This window comes from Anser cygnoides, chromosome Z (genome assembly GCF_040182565.1).
Source record: "Anser cygnoides isolate HZ-2024a breed goose chromosome Z, Taihu_goose_T2T_genome, whole genome shotgun sequence".
In the NCBI taxonomy this organism is placed as follows: domain Eukaryota; kingdom Metazoa; phylum Chordata; class Aves; order Anseriformes; family Anatidae; genus Anser; species Anser cygnoides.
The window spans coordinates 49,302,549-49,320,214 of NC_089912.1; the positions used below are offsets into that span (position 1 = coordinate 49,302,549).

Below are 17,666 nucleotides of genomic sequence, written 5' to 3' on the forward strand. Positions count from 1 at the left end.
CAAGAATCATTTGCCTATGACTTGTAAACACTATATTCCCTAAACCATAGAAGCCACTTGCAGGAATAAAGTCGTAAGGTGGTAAGCACACCTACTTTACATGCAGTAATTCTTACCTGACTTTTTCTTCACACAAACGTGAGATGAACATCCCCAAAGCAAGGCCGATGTGGATTTGAACAGCCTGAGACTCATCAGCATTTGGCTTCCCAGGTAACCTGGCAGTCAGCATACTCAGGATTTCCTCAACCTTCTCCTTGCATGATACAATGATAACCGGCACCAGGAGAGACAAAGCAGTGGCTGCACAGGAACGAGCTATAGCACTAGCAGTATTTTCACCAGAATAGGATTTCTAGAAAAATATTTTTAAAAGATTTGTTTTTTCCTTTTCCTCTTTGGAAAGGATATAAAACTCATTTCCTGGTAGAAACATTCAGCAACTCATGAATTTAAAATAAATACCTATACAGCAAATGGCAGCACAGAGGTATTGCAATCTGGCAATAAACAGTATTTCATGGCATTGCCAATTGTACCTTTTTTCTTTGCCTTACCCTGCAGGCTGTTTATACTTATTGTAATTGCATAGGTAATTAAACTAGTGTAATTGAATATAACTTCTAAGTATAAATGAGATTGCAAAATACGGAGTTGTAAACAAAGGATAAAACAGGCGAAAACTGGAATTTAATAACTATACTACACATGAGTAAGCTCATCTGTTTAAGTCTTCAGCTTCCATGCTAAAATATTCAGGAGTGTAATCAGAAGGGCAAACAGAAACCAGCCACACTGGCAAGGTAATTGCATAATTATAACACATTGTGAATTTAGTGAGCTGGAAAATGTACTTCTTTAGAAGCATCATACCTAGAATGAATAAACATGAGATCTTGCAAGATTACCAGCAGAGATGCTTTCTAGAAGAAAGATCCCTTACAAAGTTTTTTAATTTATTTCCATTTTAAAACAGCCTAATCTACATTTATCTTCTTGTGTGCAGCTCTGAAAAGATAAAAAATCCCATCAGGACGCAATGTACTCTGCAGGGCCATGGTTTCCATTGTGTGCCTTAGAATTCTACAAGCACAATGTTTTTTGGATTTATTTACTTTTTAAACAGAATGGCGTTTAGAAATGAAATATGAACCATGTCACGCTGTTCCATCTCACAAATACCTTTTTTAAACAACATTGTTTCCAAAGACAGAAGTCATTAAAAAAAAGTCAGCAAAAACTGCTAAAGCCAACCAAGTGCTTGAATCTCCTCACATCCAGCCAGTCTAGCATTTATTTAACGCTCCATTTGATTTAGTGATTTGATTTTGGAGATGCCAACATCTCACTGACTGGACTAAAGGCAGTTCATGAATGCATTTAATAAAGTTCAGGTTCGAAAACATCATGATACTTTAGCTGGCTGGTATTTGTTCTTGTAGGACACATAGCCCCTTCTGTATCCACAACACAAAAAATTTCCAACCTGGTCATCTTGACCACAGTCAAGAATTGGCAATACCTATTCTTTAAAATCTATAACAAGCTTTTAGGACCATCTCAAGGTCCTATTTAATAACTGCCTGATACTTCTGTTGCTTGAGAATTTCAGGCCGGTTATCACACAGAAAGCACTTATGACAATTTGTACTAGTCCTCAGGTGTTCAAGAAGTACTGTAAAATGAGAATCGCTGGCTCTGTAACTATTAGATTTTGCGAAAGTCTAAACTTCAGAGCCCTATGGCATACTCTCAGAATCACTCAAGAATTTGATATTGTTGTATGAGGAGAGTCTGTTCCAGTTAGAAGGTTGTTTTGTAGAATATTCTGTTGTTGGTTTTTTTTTGTTTGCCTTTTTAAAATTCCTTCATTTATGGGGTATTATCTTCTCATATAATTTTTATTACCTTGGTAATTAGGACAAAAACCCAAGGCAAAAGTAAAGAAAGGAAAAAAAATATTCTTCTATATTACAACTACTACTGGACAAACAGAAACAGAGAACTCCAGACTAAGAATTTGAAGTATAAAATGCAGATATATGCTCCCATCTTTAATACCATAGCACATACCTGGTAGAACCATGGGAACACTTGTCCTTTAGGCTTATAGCGGCTATTCACAATACTAAAGATGGTCTCTATAACCATATAAATCCACTGTTGTGTGGGAAGAAAATCAGGTTCAGTCTGCAAAAATCAAACCCAAATATTCATTGTTATTTTTTCTTAAATCAGGCTCTACCCGAATAGAAGTTCAGCAGCTGATGTTCCACCTATGATCCATCCAGAATGAGATCTTACTATCCCTAGGCACAGGAAGTAGCATGTTTATTTGACAACTCTGACCCTCCAGACACTACTTTCGATCAGATTATTCAGTTAAAGAAAATGATAGCTGTCAGAGAGCCTCACAACAACAGCAGGAAAAACAAAACAAAACAAGTTCCATTCACAACTCTGAACTCTTTAATCTTTTTAGTAAGTTACAGCTTTTATGAATCCTCTTGGCCCAAAATATAAATTTAATGTAGGCACGGAAACTAAGCATGACTATCTGAGTAACTATAGTTTGGTTGCAAAGTAAAACACTTGCCAAGGATATCTAGGCTAAGTATTTTAATCTATTGAAAGCTGACAGGAAAATCTAAATTCTACTGAAGTATCTACCACACAGAAGCTGACAAAAGGCATTTAAAAAACAAGACTATTTCTCCCCACACAATCTTTTAGAGGTTTGGCCAATAATAACAGGCATTAGAAAACATGCCTTATGCCGCTCCTCATGTGCAAAAACAATCAGCAACCTCAACTCATCCTGTCACAAAAAAACATAACTCATAAATAATGCATAGTTCCACGGCTGCTACCAAAAGATGGCACCTTACAGTTACTGTAACGTTATGAGACACTGTGCTGATGCAAAAACAGTGAGTACGTTTACTATGCCACCCTAAAACATTCTGATGCATCCGATTAAAAGGTAAGGAAAGAAACTGGCTGGGCTTCAGTGTTCATTCTATGTGATCTGTCAAAGCCAGCATGTTTCTTGTGAGAAGGTGCCTACTTTCTCCGACTGAAATCACCAAGCTACTTTTGTATGGATCACACAGCAATTACTAGATGACTTTCACTGAACAGGGTGAAATTAGACCTTCAAAGTGTGAAGGACTTCATAACCTCTTACCATCCCCTCAAACACACCTGGTGATATTGCTTCATCACATTCCACTAAGAACTTCTTTCTCAGATTGACTTACCTCAGGCATCCGTTCAGTGTCTGAGGAAAGGCTGCTTTCGTATTTGGCTACAGCAACTGCGAGACCAGTTAAGGCTAAAATAGAGTTTCCTTTCACCACTGGGCTGTCTCTGGACAGAAAAAGACAAAGAACAATCAAGAGGCATGACAGACATGCCGGCAGCAAAACATGCATCTCAATAAAGGCAAGTTATGCTACAAGTGGAAGCACTTGCTCCTGGAAACTTTACTGGGCTGTCTTCTATATATAGCCTACCATACACAAACAGATACATAAACAAAAACCCTTTCAGCTGCCACTAAAAGAAGTGCTGCCATCTTGCAGAGCACGTGCACTCACAGAAATGCATCAATTGATCTTATCTTGTACCATCTCTAGACAGGATAACACAAAAAGCTCTCCAAGTAGAGACTGCTAGGCAGGCCAGGTGTCACTTCAAAATAGCATCTGTTTGGGAGTTTCAGTGGAGAAGCCATCACTGAAATCTCAGTTTAAACTTGGTTTTAAATTATTTTTTCTTATTACTTCCCTACGTTATGAAACAATCATATCATGGAAAATAACTGGTTTCAAAGAGTAATGACTACAACCGCAGTGCAAACCTTTACTTTTCCCTGAAAGGAACTCAAGAAAAATAATCTGCCACCTGGGCATAAGATAGAGAATATAACTGTTCAGTTTCGTGAAAAGAAAGATGCCCATTTCCCATAATTCCCAGAAAAACATGTCACAATATAATCTTGCTAGAGCCATCTTAGGTGTTTTACAATAATAGCAACTGAACGATACTACTGTAGGAGACCACTGATGACAGCCTTACACTAGACCAATACATGGTGTATTACACTTTCTGCATTAGTCCTGCATTTCTGGAAACTTCCTCGTCTGTTGCTATAAGTACACACTTGCAAATTTAGGCATTTGCTTCCAGATCTAAAGATTTCATTTTCACAACAAAAATATGTTGTAGTTTTTTTTTTTTTTTAAAAGACACAAATCTCATTGGAATGTCATTGACCTTTCCTGTTTCAAACGCTAAAAGTATATCATTTCAGATAAGAGAACTACAAATAATTAAAATCAGGTGCCTAGTTAACTTCTTTGAAATCTCCCCCTATCTCTTGCCTCAAGTCATTTCCCAATTTATGCTACAGTCCTTTTTTTGTTATTATCAGCTTCTAAGAGGCTACACTTTGTAACGTACCTCATACTGAGAGGAATTTCTGAATCTATACATTCATGAAAGCTGGATGCTGTAAATTTAATGGGGTAAAAAACATCATACTAACAACAAATCCTAGGAAGAAAAGCAGCAGTGCCTTATTCTTTAATGAAAATATGGAACAAATTAAGTATTTTCTTAGAAGAAAGTCAGTAAACAAAAGAAGTTCTTTCTAGAGACATGGCCTATGCACAAGAAATCCTTCTCCTGTTACCTAAAGAAAATGCACCACTTCCAAATCTGCAAAATGCTACCACCTCAATTAGTTTTGCTAATGAACTTTTATAACTAAAATCGTAACTTTCACTCTGAGACACAGAATATATTTTGATTTTTATATGTTTAATTTATTAATAATTGTAGATATATAATAAGTAATAAATAATATAATTATTATTTTATTCCTCCTTTATCTCTTGCTGCTACATTACCTTAACACAGGTATTTATTGAGTAGCTAAAATATCAAACAGATCTCCCAATTTCATCCCTCCTTAGCTGAACCCTTTCAAGATGGGCTGATATGCAAGAAAATTGAGCAGCTGGAAATATCTGAACAATAGTAAGTTAAAAAAGACAAAAGAGTTCAAACCTTTATGGAAAGTCTTGATTAAAATATCCAGAGCCTTCAGCTCACAGAAGCATGCCAAAGTAACCTTTTCTTCATTTACAAGAATATACTGAAATGGTCTATGAGTTTTCACTGTAACTCTTCCATTGATAACATTTTAATGATTTATAAGCACTTGATGTTCTGAGGAATCATTGCTTTTAATGCTTTTCCTTAACCTGGTGCAAGTGGCTAATTTCAGGCTAACCAAGGGCAAAGCATAAGAAGAAAGCTGCCAGCAGAGGGTGATGGGAGAAAGTCAAGCTACCATATGAAGGGAGGTTAAGACACTTATTCCTGCCTGAAAGCCAGGTGCCAATTCTAACAGCAAATTAACAAGCTTGTTACAATCTGAAAACATGTACTTACCTGTCTTTGTGGGCTTCCAGGCACAGGGAAGTCACCTTAACAGAAACTGCGATAGTTTTGAAAGGCCACTGGTCCGCTACAGACCAGCCAATTTCTAGATACACAGAGCAATTTGACGCAAACACAGTTTGCTGTTTAAAAAAGAAGATACTACAGTACTATACAGTCTTTACTCAAAATATTACCCAACAGCATTTCTAATAGACATAGGCAGTGGTAAAATGCTCAAATAAAGTGAGGATGAGTTCCTTTGTTGAGCAGCAGTCATGTGAAAACATGAAATTGGTAGATGATCTGTTGTGGGAAGTATTTTGCATCATCTGCCACAAAACAGAACTCATTCTCATCTGTGACAAATAAGTAGTTCTTACTTTGAAGCACCTTTGATGACATCAGTCAACATATCTCTGACCCTGCAACAGAAACAGCACGAATTTAGACCACGTTGTTATATTACAGCAAGAGTTCAGCTAATTTCCTTTTGTGCCTTACATGTGCCCATTCTAGGTCAACAGTTATCTCAAATTGCTATTAGGCGGCTTCGCACAAATTAATCTCAGGTATTAAAACTACAAAAGTGCTCAACTAACACTCAATGTTCCTTCATACTAATTTGCACTACCAGTGCTTTGTAAATGGCCCTTATTTGACTTCATACTTTTTGCAAAATGCAGGTTTATTCAACAGCCATAAATTTATTCTTTGCATTGTTACATATAGGCATCCAAATCACCACACTATGTCTTGGCATAATAAAATGAGGATGTTTTACAATGGACAACTGTAACAATTTATACAACACTTGTCATTCTCCTGGAAACAACTATGGACAGTTATGCTATTAAGGACTGTAGAAAACTGAATCAATTTAAACGAAAGCAAAAGGAGTAGTTGCAATTTCTTACATATAACTGTACTCAATTTATAATAGGCTACTTGTCTGCATTTGTTTAGTTTTACATTCATATCCAGACAGAAGCAAAGATGCAGTGAATCTTCTACCTAGTCAGATTTTGGTAAGGAAAGAGATCTTGTACACCACAACATACAATACCTACCCATAAATCCTGGCCATGACTGTCACCCTACACAAAAAGATACCTTCCAATCAGAGTTCCATAACACATTGTTAGAAGTCTAAGAATGCATGCCTCATAAAACAGATTCATATACACCGAGATACATATTACTCAGGCTTTAAAAGAAATTCAGTCAGGGTTTCCATCTAAGTATGCTGTTTCAAACCCACTTAGTCTGGAAACACTGACATCAACTTGACAAACATCAATGCAGAATTACATAGTACTTACACAATAACGCATTAACACTAAAGTCTATACCTTCTGCCCCCTCACTTGCCATTACAAGTCGTAAAGAGCAAGAAGGCAATTCCTTACCAGAGCCATGCTGTAAACTGCTTGTACTGTACATCTTCAGGATCCTCTTTTCCCTGCTTTAACTCCATCTCCAGCTTTGCTTGTCTCCCCTGCAGAATCACAGCATAAGTCAGAAGTAGCCCTTACATGGCCAATCAGTGTTAAGATTTTTTCAGGGAACGCTTGGGTAACAGATGTAACCTTTCCCTTGAGTGCTACTTTGTAAGTGAACCCCATTGTTCTTTATATGGGATCCCACTATAATTATATAAGAAAATAATAATAATAATAAAGAATTCTTGAGTGAGAAAAACACCTGCAGATGGCACAAATGGTCACAGATACTGAGAGATTTATGGAAACAGACAAGGTCCCTTTGGGAGTGGAGAGTGTACAACAAGCAGGGAATGAAATATAGAAGCCTAGCACCTAAAATGGGTTCTGAGAGCAAAAAATTACTTTCTTGATTCACTACTTAAAAAATAATTCCTCATCCTTTTCCTTCTTATGATCTCAGCCTCCTTCTAGTACAGTTTCTTCTGTACCTCAAAGGAGATGATGTGGATTCTGGCCACATGTTTTATCTAAACCTATTAAGCAGCTTTGCCTTACGCTCATTCTCAAACCTTGAGACAACTACAGCTCAATTCGTTTGAGTTATCAGTTGCTGCTCTTTAGCTGGTTATTAAGCCTTAAGTGAAAAACAGACACTTAAGTTGTGTTTCATAAAAACCTGAGAACAAAAGATTGTCAATCCTCCAAATACAGATGTCACTCAGGAGGTGATTCTCCACTCCCAGAGACTAAAGCAACAGGTATGATACAATGACTATAGAGACAGCTGCATAAAAATTATGCCCTGCTGTCAGAAGCATAACCTTCGATGAGAAATTCCTTGGCTTTACAGTATGTTTAAATCTATTGCAATACTCCCAAACAAGTAAACACTGGCTTAAGTTCAGGACTAAATCAAGAACTGTAGGATTATCATGAAGTTGAGTTCCCAAACATGCTGAACGCGCAAATTGGCACAAGTGCTTAAGCATTTGAGTAGACATACTAAAGACAGGAGAACTTCCAGATGTCCAAAAGGAAAAAATCCTCAAACAAGTACTTTGGTGAACTGTTTTGAGTATGCCTGGATAATCCAGCACAGACTCTACAAACCTCTGCCTCCAAACAGTAGAAAATGTTACTGTATACCTGCTCAGAAATACTGAGTTATGTACTATCCAGACTATTCAGCTTATACTATAGTCTCTTTAGGCCACCTCATACGAAATGTACTATAGAAGTACAAGGAACAGAATAAAGATACTGGGTACCTTTTTAAAAAAACAAAAACAAAAACAAAGCAAAACATTATAAAAAGCGACAATGGCCTGCTCTGTGGTTAAGATCTAAAATTACTATTTGAAAAGTAACTGCCTGCGTTGTAATGGGGCTCAGTTTAGAATCTGATGTTTGCCGATGTCCAAGGTAAAATTTCTTCTAAAAAACGTTACAGAAGTGTATGTTTTACTGCATAGCAAAGGAACAGTCAAAGCTTCTCTGTTTTGCTCAGCAACCTGAGCTGCTCATACTGAAAAAAACTGATGTGACCTGGAAACATAAACAGTATAAAACAGTACAAAGGGAGACTTCTATAAGGGAGCAATTTGTCACTAGTTTTTACATCATTATTTACTGAAGAAAAAAAAAAAAAGACACAACATTGCTCTATCTACCAGGCCAGCTAACCTAACTAAAGAGCAGTTTTAAGGTATTTCCTGTATTTCCTATCATTAGATCGGTTGGAAAAATCAGCAATGAGTCCTTACAATATGATAACATTGCATGCTGAATAAGAGAAGTCATACTCAACTAATGATGTCTCAATAGCTTCTGATCATTTTGTGGTACCATTATTGGAAAATTCCTATCCGAAATAATAGAACAGAAGTCTAGACAAAATTTCACATTCAAAAAAGTCACCTGCAATTGGAACTGACCTTAGTGGAACTTCACATAGGAAAAAGGCTGCAAGAACCAGAACTATGAGCAGGAATTATATTTGTACAAAGCATCTCAGACTGTGCTGCCTGAAAACTCGAATTTTATTTTCTTTTCATAACTTGTATTAAACACATTAAGCTTTACTTTTAAATTTTTGTTACCTGCACTGATGATTGAAGCTCTTGCTGTTAGAAATGAAAATCCATACAGCTTGAATGAGCATTAGTACGCACAGTACTATGTACCTCAGAATTACCTGTAGGACTGCATTGTAGGTTCGACTCATGAATCCTAACCAGGACTGTGGCAGCAGTATAGAGCGATGCCATTCAGAAGGTTGAATGTTAACCTGTGCAACACACCAGAAAGGGTAGAATTGGTTACAGTAAGTCTAACATACACTGAATGTATGTTTTCCAACCTGTGGTTTGCAAGCAATATTTTGGTAATGCCCAATGGACATTATACATGACTGTACAAAATAAAAACTGTTAGCATATTTTATTCTCCTTCCTGGTTTTACCCACATCAAGTTACTTTGCAACTTTATTACCCAGGTCAGCCAAAACTGTTTGCTTCAGATAGATCACTAGATAATCGATCCCAGAAAGAGCACTGGAATTGCACATGACAATAAGCACAACACTGTAGTAGCACTGGTAGACAAAAACTCATACATAACAAGGATAACAGAGCAGTTTATGCTTGTGATCACTCTTGTAAATCTTAGTTGCTTCTAAAAGTTTTAAACAGATGTGTATAATAAATGCATTTAGATGACAACCTAAATATTGGGGAGACTACTGAAAAGGAATCAGTATAAATAACTGGGGTAGGTATAATTATGTCCAAGTACAAAATACAAACTTCCCTTAAGGAAAATAATTGTTAAAAATAATAATAAACAAAGGAATTGTAAAGTTTCTTTCTAGGAAACACCATTTTAGAATTAACTGGAGGAAAACAACACTATCTCAAGGACAGCTTAAATAAATACACAACAGCTGTCCCTGCCTACCTCCAAATCTCACACAGATAATGGCAGCTTCTGCTTCACAAAAAGGGAATGACTCAAACAGCGAGCTGTACAATTTCATGTATGTGCACAGTCCATGGGAACCCAAGGTTGTTCTCTCCAGTAAGTATTATAACAAACACCGACTTGAAGACATTTTCAGAGCATGTTGAAAAACAAAAATGAGTTGGGTAATCTCAGTAAGAAACCATTTTCTAGCCACTTGTAGCTTAATAACTACAGCAGTAGATTAAACAGAATGGGCCACAAATTCAAACCCACAAAAAAGCAGTTTTTCCAGACCTCAGGTATGTGATGTATGCACCTTCTCCGCCAGTTTGCGCATCGTGCAATTTATAAATCAAACTACGTTAATTCACAAAAATGTGCATCAAAACAAATAAATTTGCATACTCTTTTTTTCCTTTCTCACTCCATAACTGTTTTAATTGCAGCAACTTTTTATTAAAATAAAATAGGAGTTAAGGTGTCCTCATCTTTTAAATAGCCATGCTTTCAAAGCCACAAAAAAAAAAAACACTATTATAGAAGCAATGGTGCTGTAATGTTGTCTCCTTGTATTCTTCAGTGGGAATACAGAACCGATTTTTGTTGATACTGCCCAATTATTTCTACCATCTGCCTCTACCAAGAAGATGAAAAAAAGTCATCACAATCATCATCAATCCACTGGAAATGAGTTATTTAACCTCAGCAGTTTCCTGGGTAACAAGTTTTTAATAATGGAAATGCAAACATGTCAGGCTGAGGTGAGGTGGGATGGATATATTACAGTAGTCACTGTCTAAAGTCTGCACTTTTCACTTCTAAATTAAAGGGACACATCAGGCTTCCTGAGTTATAGAAAAACTCATCCTATAGCTATGATCAAACATAGTGCAAAGCCTAAAGCAAAGACCCTTCTGGGATTAAACTTGGCAAGATTACTATTCCTCCTTTTTCTTATTCTTCCTGATTTATTATGAAGACTTAACCACGGTTCAACATGTAAAACACTCCATGTCTCAAGGTATGCAAAATTCCCCTTTCTCTGCTGTGTGCTCCAGTGACCTCCTCTGTACATAACAGTCAATCAAGATAAACAAATGAACTTGCCTCACCTGTTAATTATCTTTCTATGTCTTCCTCTGTCACTTCCTCTGTTTTATGCCCCTCATGGTCTACATAAAGCAAATAATATTACTTCTTTACATGGATCTTACAACAAAACCCAAAGGACTGTGCCAAAGCTCCATAGCCATTGTTACCATATGAAGTTAAAATAGTTACGAGTAAGCACTAATATTCCTACACAAGTAAATCAATCCAAAGTCAACCAAAAGAGAGGACATACTCCACCCCAAAGCCAATAGAAAAACGCCCTGCAGAAAAAAAAAATCATATTTAAATGCCTCGATAACACTAGTCCTTTTTTATTCACACACTACATTAACACTAGCCAAAATTGTATTCACAGATCCTGTCTCACCTCCGCGTATCAACTTCTTCAGCAAGTTGCTGAGTAGCCCAGGCTCCAGTCAGAATTCTTTGTGTTAAGTTCCCACAGAATCTGCAGAAGCACCAATCTCACACTTCGCCTCTAGTCTGAAACTAATTTAGACTTCAGCACGAAACCAGACAAATCTAAATGCACATCTACGAAATTCATCATGTAATCTACACTTGCCCAGCAGATAAAGAACAGGCCTTCAAAACACCTGAGTTGCTCCCACAGGAAAAAGAAAGCTTAATGCCTGTTGTTGCATTTAACATAGTCTGATCAGGAATGTATTAGCAGTACATCTTACCTAAAATTTGCAGATGTACTCAACAACCAGTGGAACTGCTGAGCAGCTCTTGATGAATTAACATTTTTCATAGCACTAAACATTTTATGAACATGGGGAATGAGTGGAAGACAGAAGACAGTAGAACCACAAAGCAAAGAACACTAAAGTAAAAATCATCTAATACTGAAAATGACTGGACATGGTACTAAAGATTATCACAAACTGTGTTGACACCCCCTGTTTCAGTACAGGACACTAGCTGTTTTTACTCTTCCTCTATCACTGAACACACAATGATAGTTGCATTAAGCATTGGTTAACTAACACTAGGCAAGCATAGACAAAGCTGAGCGTTAGCAAAATACAGATTCTTTTGAGAGTGCAATCTATATGTAAGAAGACAGTGTTGGGGTGGGAAAGGGAAAAACACTCAGGAGACTTCTGAACAACCTGTAAGTGGTTGTGAAACCCTGCCACACCTGGTCCAGGGATGTTCTTAGGAGTCAGCATAGCCATATCAGGCTGTCAAGCAGCTTTCAAGGAAGAGTTGCAGCCTGATATTTAAGGCAATGAAAAACACTTTGAACTAGGTGCTAGTAATATATTCTCGTTGAACAATGCTTAAAACCTTCAGGACACTTCTCATTGAAAAGACACACAAGCAGAGACTTTGGTAGCCAAATCCAGGAGAGGGAGCTCTGACAAACCGTGGGAGATGCTGCTCCTGTACTTCAGCACTTGTGAACACACATGGCGCAAGCTGTGCACTCTTCTGCAAGAGTGGAAAGTCATTTCAGACTAAAAAACGCACTCCCAATAAAAATCAAACATCATGACAAGATCTGGATGAGTTTTCTTTCACAAATCCTTTTGTGTTGCCACAAATCTTTGTATATTGCTCACTTGTTTGGTAATAAGACATTGCTAGCAGAGGGCACACAAAACAAGTTTAGGTAACAGTGAAATAAACCCTGTTTCTACAGTTTCCCTGGGTATCTAGTAAAGGTAATACTGCTTAAAGAGCAAACTTCATGACTTAGAAACTGTGATATCAATATTTATGACCCATTTTAAAATTAGTTGTTGTGCAGAAAGAATGGGAATTCCAGTGCGTTCTTTATAACACCATAGGTTTCTACCTAGAAAACCTTATCAACTCAGATAGTCCCTAGGTTCAGATCATCTCTTTAACAAATGTGTGGCTATGGAAATTGTCTTTGAGACATTAATCATGTCAATTAAGTGTTTGGGCATGTATTTAAACGCCCTTCTCACACAGGGGACATATAAAGTGTGGCACCAGTGATTTCATAAATAAGACTAGCACTACATTTCCATATCAATGAAGAAGTGAAGTAGCATCTCTTCGATTCTTAAATTTTGCTCAGAGGGTCTTCATTAACATACTTCTGTGCATACACTTCCAAACACTCTTCCCAGTATTCTCTTTTGTGAAAATACTTGTCTGTCTTCCTTGTCTTTCTCTAAGCCACATTATACTGAGGAGACGGTTAGCAAAAATATGTCAGCAAATTTATTTCCTGAACACGGTTTCATCACTGGAGGAGATGCATTCAATATTAGTGGAATAGTGGAATAATTAATAGTGGAATTCCAATTACTGGAAACCAGCACAAAGTTGTCCATAATCTGAATTTACACCCTGTATTGGGTTTACATGGCAAGGGTTTGGTAGCAGAGCGGCTGGAAGGGTGTCCCTCAGTGAGCAGAGCCCAGCAGCTGTCCCATGTCAGGTCAGAGTCAGCTCCAGCCGGCTCTAAAAGGGACCCACTGCTGGCTAGAGCCGAGCCTGTGAAAGAGACTGGTTGGGCCCCTGGGAGAGCAGACTGAAGACATGGATTTAAAAAAAAAAAAATTGCTGCAGAACAGCAGCTGGTAGAGAGGAGTGAGAAAACGTGAGAGATAAACATTACAGCAGACATCAGTCATTGAAGAAGCAGAGCGGAGCAGATCTCCACGCTGCAGCCCATGGGTGGAGGAGCCCCCAGTGGAGCAGGTGGAGGTGGCCTGGAGGAGGCTGCGGCCCATGGAGAGCCCCCGCAGGAGCAGGCCCCGGGCCGGAGCTGCAGCCCGTGGAGAGGAGCCCACGCAGGAGCAGGGGTCTGGGGGGAGCTGCCGCCCACCCGTGGGGGACCCGTGCTGGAGCAGTTTGCTCCTGGGGGATGGATGGACCCCGTGGTACGGAGCCGTGTGGGAGCAGTGCTTGAAGAGCTGCTGCCTGTGGGCAGCCCCCGCAGGCTCAGTTCGGGAAGGACGGCATCCCGTGGGAGGGACCCCGCGTGGAGCAGGGGCACAGAGTGACTGTGAGGGAGCGGCGGAGATAAAGTCTTAGGGACTGACCGCAGCCCCCATTCCCCTGCGCTGCTTAGGGGGAGGAGGTAGAAGAGGGTGGATGGGTGGGGGAGGTACTGACTGTCACCCCACCACAACCTTCTTTGAGGTAGTTGTAAGAGATAAGGTCTCCCCCAGCCACCTTTTCTCTAAGCAAGATAACCCCAGCTCCCTCACCTGTTCCTCATAAGACTTGGTCTGGGAGTATGCAGAGTGCTTAACACGATTATTATTTATTTTAACATTATACAACTCACCAGTAATACTCAACTGTGCAATTGCGCCTACAAGTGTTAATTATTATATATATGTATATAAGTATACTATTTCCGACACAGAGTGAGCACTTCAGTATTGATAAACATACACAGGCAAGACTATCCTCCCCTCTTATGTTAAAAACACTGCACCACTTCAGACTGTCAAAGCCACTGTTTACCACATCTGCATGGCAAAAGCAGGCTGCCTCATGTGCTTTTTGTATGTAGCATAAACTGTTCTCTTCACCTCCATTAAAGAAATAAAAGCTGGGTAGCTAGCTGAAGGCCTAACAGCTTTATTTCCTTAAATGCAGAACATACATTCACAGAACCATCAAAACATATGGTGCATGATGCAAACATGTGACTCTTCATCCTCATTCATTTTTGAGAGGTAAGTGAAGCTGTTAAGAGATTATTCCCCAAAACCCTTACAAAGAATTACTCCAAAGGCTGAAACACTTGCAAGTAATTACTGGCTAATCTAGCCCAGGTGACTGTGATAAACCTCAGAGATTTCTTGCACAGTATGGTCCAGATAGCCTTAAAGAAAACAAAGAAAACACATTACCTAGGTGACTTCTGATCAGTGTGATTACAGTAACTTTAAAAGTCCTTTCAACAAGTGTTTAATAAGCCGTGTTTAATAAACAATCAAACAGCACATCTCCATTTCTGGGGGAATCATGATCTTCCTCTCTCAAGTCACTAGTGACTGGGAAAGAGAAATGCAGATTTCAAATGCACCACTGTCTATTGAACGTATGTTCTGCCTCCTATGAGATACCACTTCAAATAACATTAAAAAGACCCTTCTGTACCTCATCCCCTGCCTGACCATTCTGACAGATGTTACAGCTGTCTCCAATCCTTCATCTAGGATAGCGCCTAGAAAATAGAAACAGTCTAGTCCATTAAGGTTTAACAGTAAATTGCCTCTTTACTGTTGTTGCTGATAGATTTGAATGGGAGCTAAAAACAAGTCTGTGTTAATTGTATGGTTTACAGACTTTAAAACACACAAGAAGAAATTCTTTTCACTGCATTTTTTTTCCCCACAATCTCATGAATCATACTTTTATACGTAAGGAATCTCTGAAAATTAGAACATGTTGCCTCAAGTGGCACCCAATGCCACAGTATTCAAAAACCTAAGTGCAATAATGGCAACTAAGCACGCAGAGATCCAGACAGATATGCAACCTGCAGACTCATATTCTGAGAGTGCACATCCAATCAGTGAAGAGACACAAACCTAATTATCCCACTATGGTGTTTATACCAATGACTGCTACTCCCTAACTAAGGAAATGACAACTGCTGAGAAATTCTACAGGTTAAATAAGGGGATGTTTGCAATCTCCCAAGCAATTCTCATTTCTTAGCATTTACATGTATGTGACAGCTTTCTTGGAACTTTATGCTAACTGCAATGCTTTAGAGGCAACTTTAAGACCTCTTTTTAATAAAATGTTATTTATTTATTTATTTTTAGCTTAAAAGGCCTAAGAGAAAAAAACAAACAAAAAAAAAAAACACGTCAGAGCAGTAGCAATGAAATGACATTCCAGTAACTTAAACCTATAAAAAAACTGTTTAATGTGCTGTGTTGAAATCTGAAGCAATGACTTCACAGAAACAGTTAATTCGTATGGCCAGTGCACAAAACAAAGATTAGGTACTACTGACATAGTTTTCTTATACCAATACTGCTACTATTAAGCTTTATAGTTTAAGCTCCTTGTTTTTACCATTAAAATCTGCTTCCCAAAAGAACACTGACAACTAAATTAATACTAAAAAGCATGAAATTCAGTCAGATGAGCCTAGGAATTGACTTTTGTTCTAGTCAATGGTCCAAATGCCTTTTTCCTGAAAACATTAACTCCAGCTGTTTCTACGTACAAGGAAACGAAGGAAAGAAAATCTTTTTTGTATTTAAAAGACGTGATCTGAAAGAACTACTAATACATTTTAGTTTAAATTTTATATTTAAGAATTATCGCCAAAAGGGTACAGTTAAGATTTTTTGAAGATGTATTTATGGATTTTAAACATACTTCAATTTCTTTTTAGTATTACTACACTTTGAATAAATTGACTTAGTAATGAATGTATTCCAATGACTCAAGACTGAAATATTACGTTAAGTATCTTAAAATTTTACAAACTCCACCACATTCACATAAAATATGCTTTGTCAAAACAAATCATTTTAAGGCTGTGTTTCTATGATTCAAAAGGTAATTTGTTAGCTCATGAAAGGTCATTTCTTGCCGAGCAGCTGGATGTTTTAAATCAGTGCTAGTATACAAACACATCATCATTTTAATTAAAATCTCTGGTAAAAAGTAATGTGTTAGTAGGGGAACAGTTGAGTGTTTACAAAACAGTAGTTTATTTGGGGGGGGAGGGGGGAGGACTTATGACTCACAAGGCTCAAAAAATCCAGTATTCAGAATCAACAGAACAGCAGAACTGACCTTCACAGCACTGTAATTCTGCTTATGTTATGCTTTAATATATGACTTTTATTATCATATAATTAAATGTGTATTTTTCTCCAGTATATTAGGCACTGAACCCAGGTCCCACTACATGAAGCAACTACTCAGCTGGCAGAGCTTTTCTTTTTGAATTCTATGCAAGTCTACACTTCATTCATAACTCATTAATCTGAATCTGCTCCAAAGACATTTGTCAATATTCTTGTGGACTTCCCCTTCTGCTCTCCTCTACAGCATGCAAGCAATTAGGAAACATTCATGAATTTATCTGTACGCTCCTCTCATGGTGAGGGATATCATCTCCAGCTTATGCTTTCATTCTTTAGTAGTAAAGAGGTTAAGGCAAAAAATATCTATTAAATTTGCATACTTGATTAGATGCCTTAAGATCTCTCATTACTTTTTTTTGGGGGGGTGGGAAGGGAGGTCTTAGCACCTAAGCTACTTTACAAGCCTGTTGACACTACCTTCATAGAACAGCACAGGGAGAGATTTCTAGATCACATTTCATCTGGTGCAGACTGGCTTTTGTCTGTGTACCATCTTGTCTAAATTTCTACCATGACCCATGTGGTGTCACTGTGGTCCATGATTATTAATTTTTGCGTTCTTTTCAGTACAAAGGACCCAAAATGATCAGATGTTGTATCACAGCCCTCTGGCGGGGTATAAATTTTATGTATATGCCAGCATGTGAAAGTGTTCAAGAAAGACAGAGCTGGAAAACTGACCTAGGCAGGAGAAGCCAAATTCGGCATGGTACTGTCTGTCTGAAAACTTCAAGCAAGCTATGCTGCAGACAGTTTTGCTAGAGAAGGAACTGCGTGGTTAGCTCCAAAGAGACCAAGGGATTAAACCAGTGCAAATGCAATGTGAACAGTTAGGAAGCAGCACATGACAGCAAAGCCAGG

At 38.1% G+C, this 17,666-nt stretch overlaps 1 protein-coding gene across 5 annotated transcripts in view; it reads right to left on the bottom strand.

Moving 5' to 3' along the window:
* The window catches only part of FOCAD (focadhesin), a 120,238-nt gene that overhangs the window by 25,452 nt on the left and 77,120 nt on the right, over window positions 1-17,666 (bottom strand). For all 5 annotated transcript variants that reach the window (XM_048073499.2, XM_066987607.1, XM_048073498.2 and 2 more), the window contains 6 exons: window positions 9,088-9,180; window positions 6,858-6,946; window positions 5,832-5,873; window positions 3,261-3,369; window positions 2,074-2,190; window positions 117-355 (listed from right to left, as the gene is read on the bottom strand). In XM_048073499.2, coding sequence (XP_047929456.2) covers window positions 117-355; window positions 2,074-2,190; window positions 3,261-3,369; window positions 5,832-5,873; window positions 6,858-6,946; window positions 9,088-9,180 — 689 coding nt within the window. The remainder of the gene's footprint in view (window positions 1-116; window positions 356-2,073; window positions 2,191-3,260; window positions 3,370-5,831; window positions 5,874-6,857; window positions 6,947-9,087; window positions 9,181-17,666) is intronic.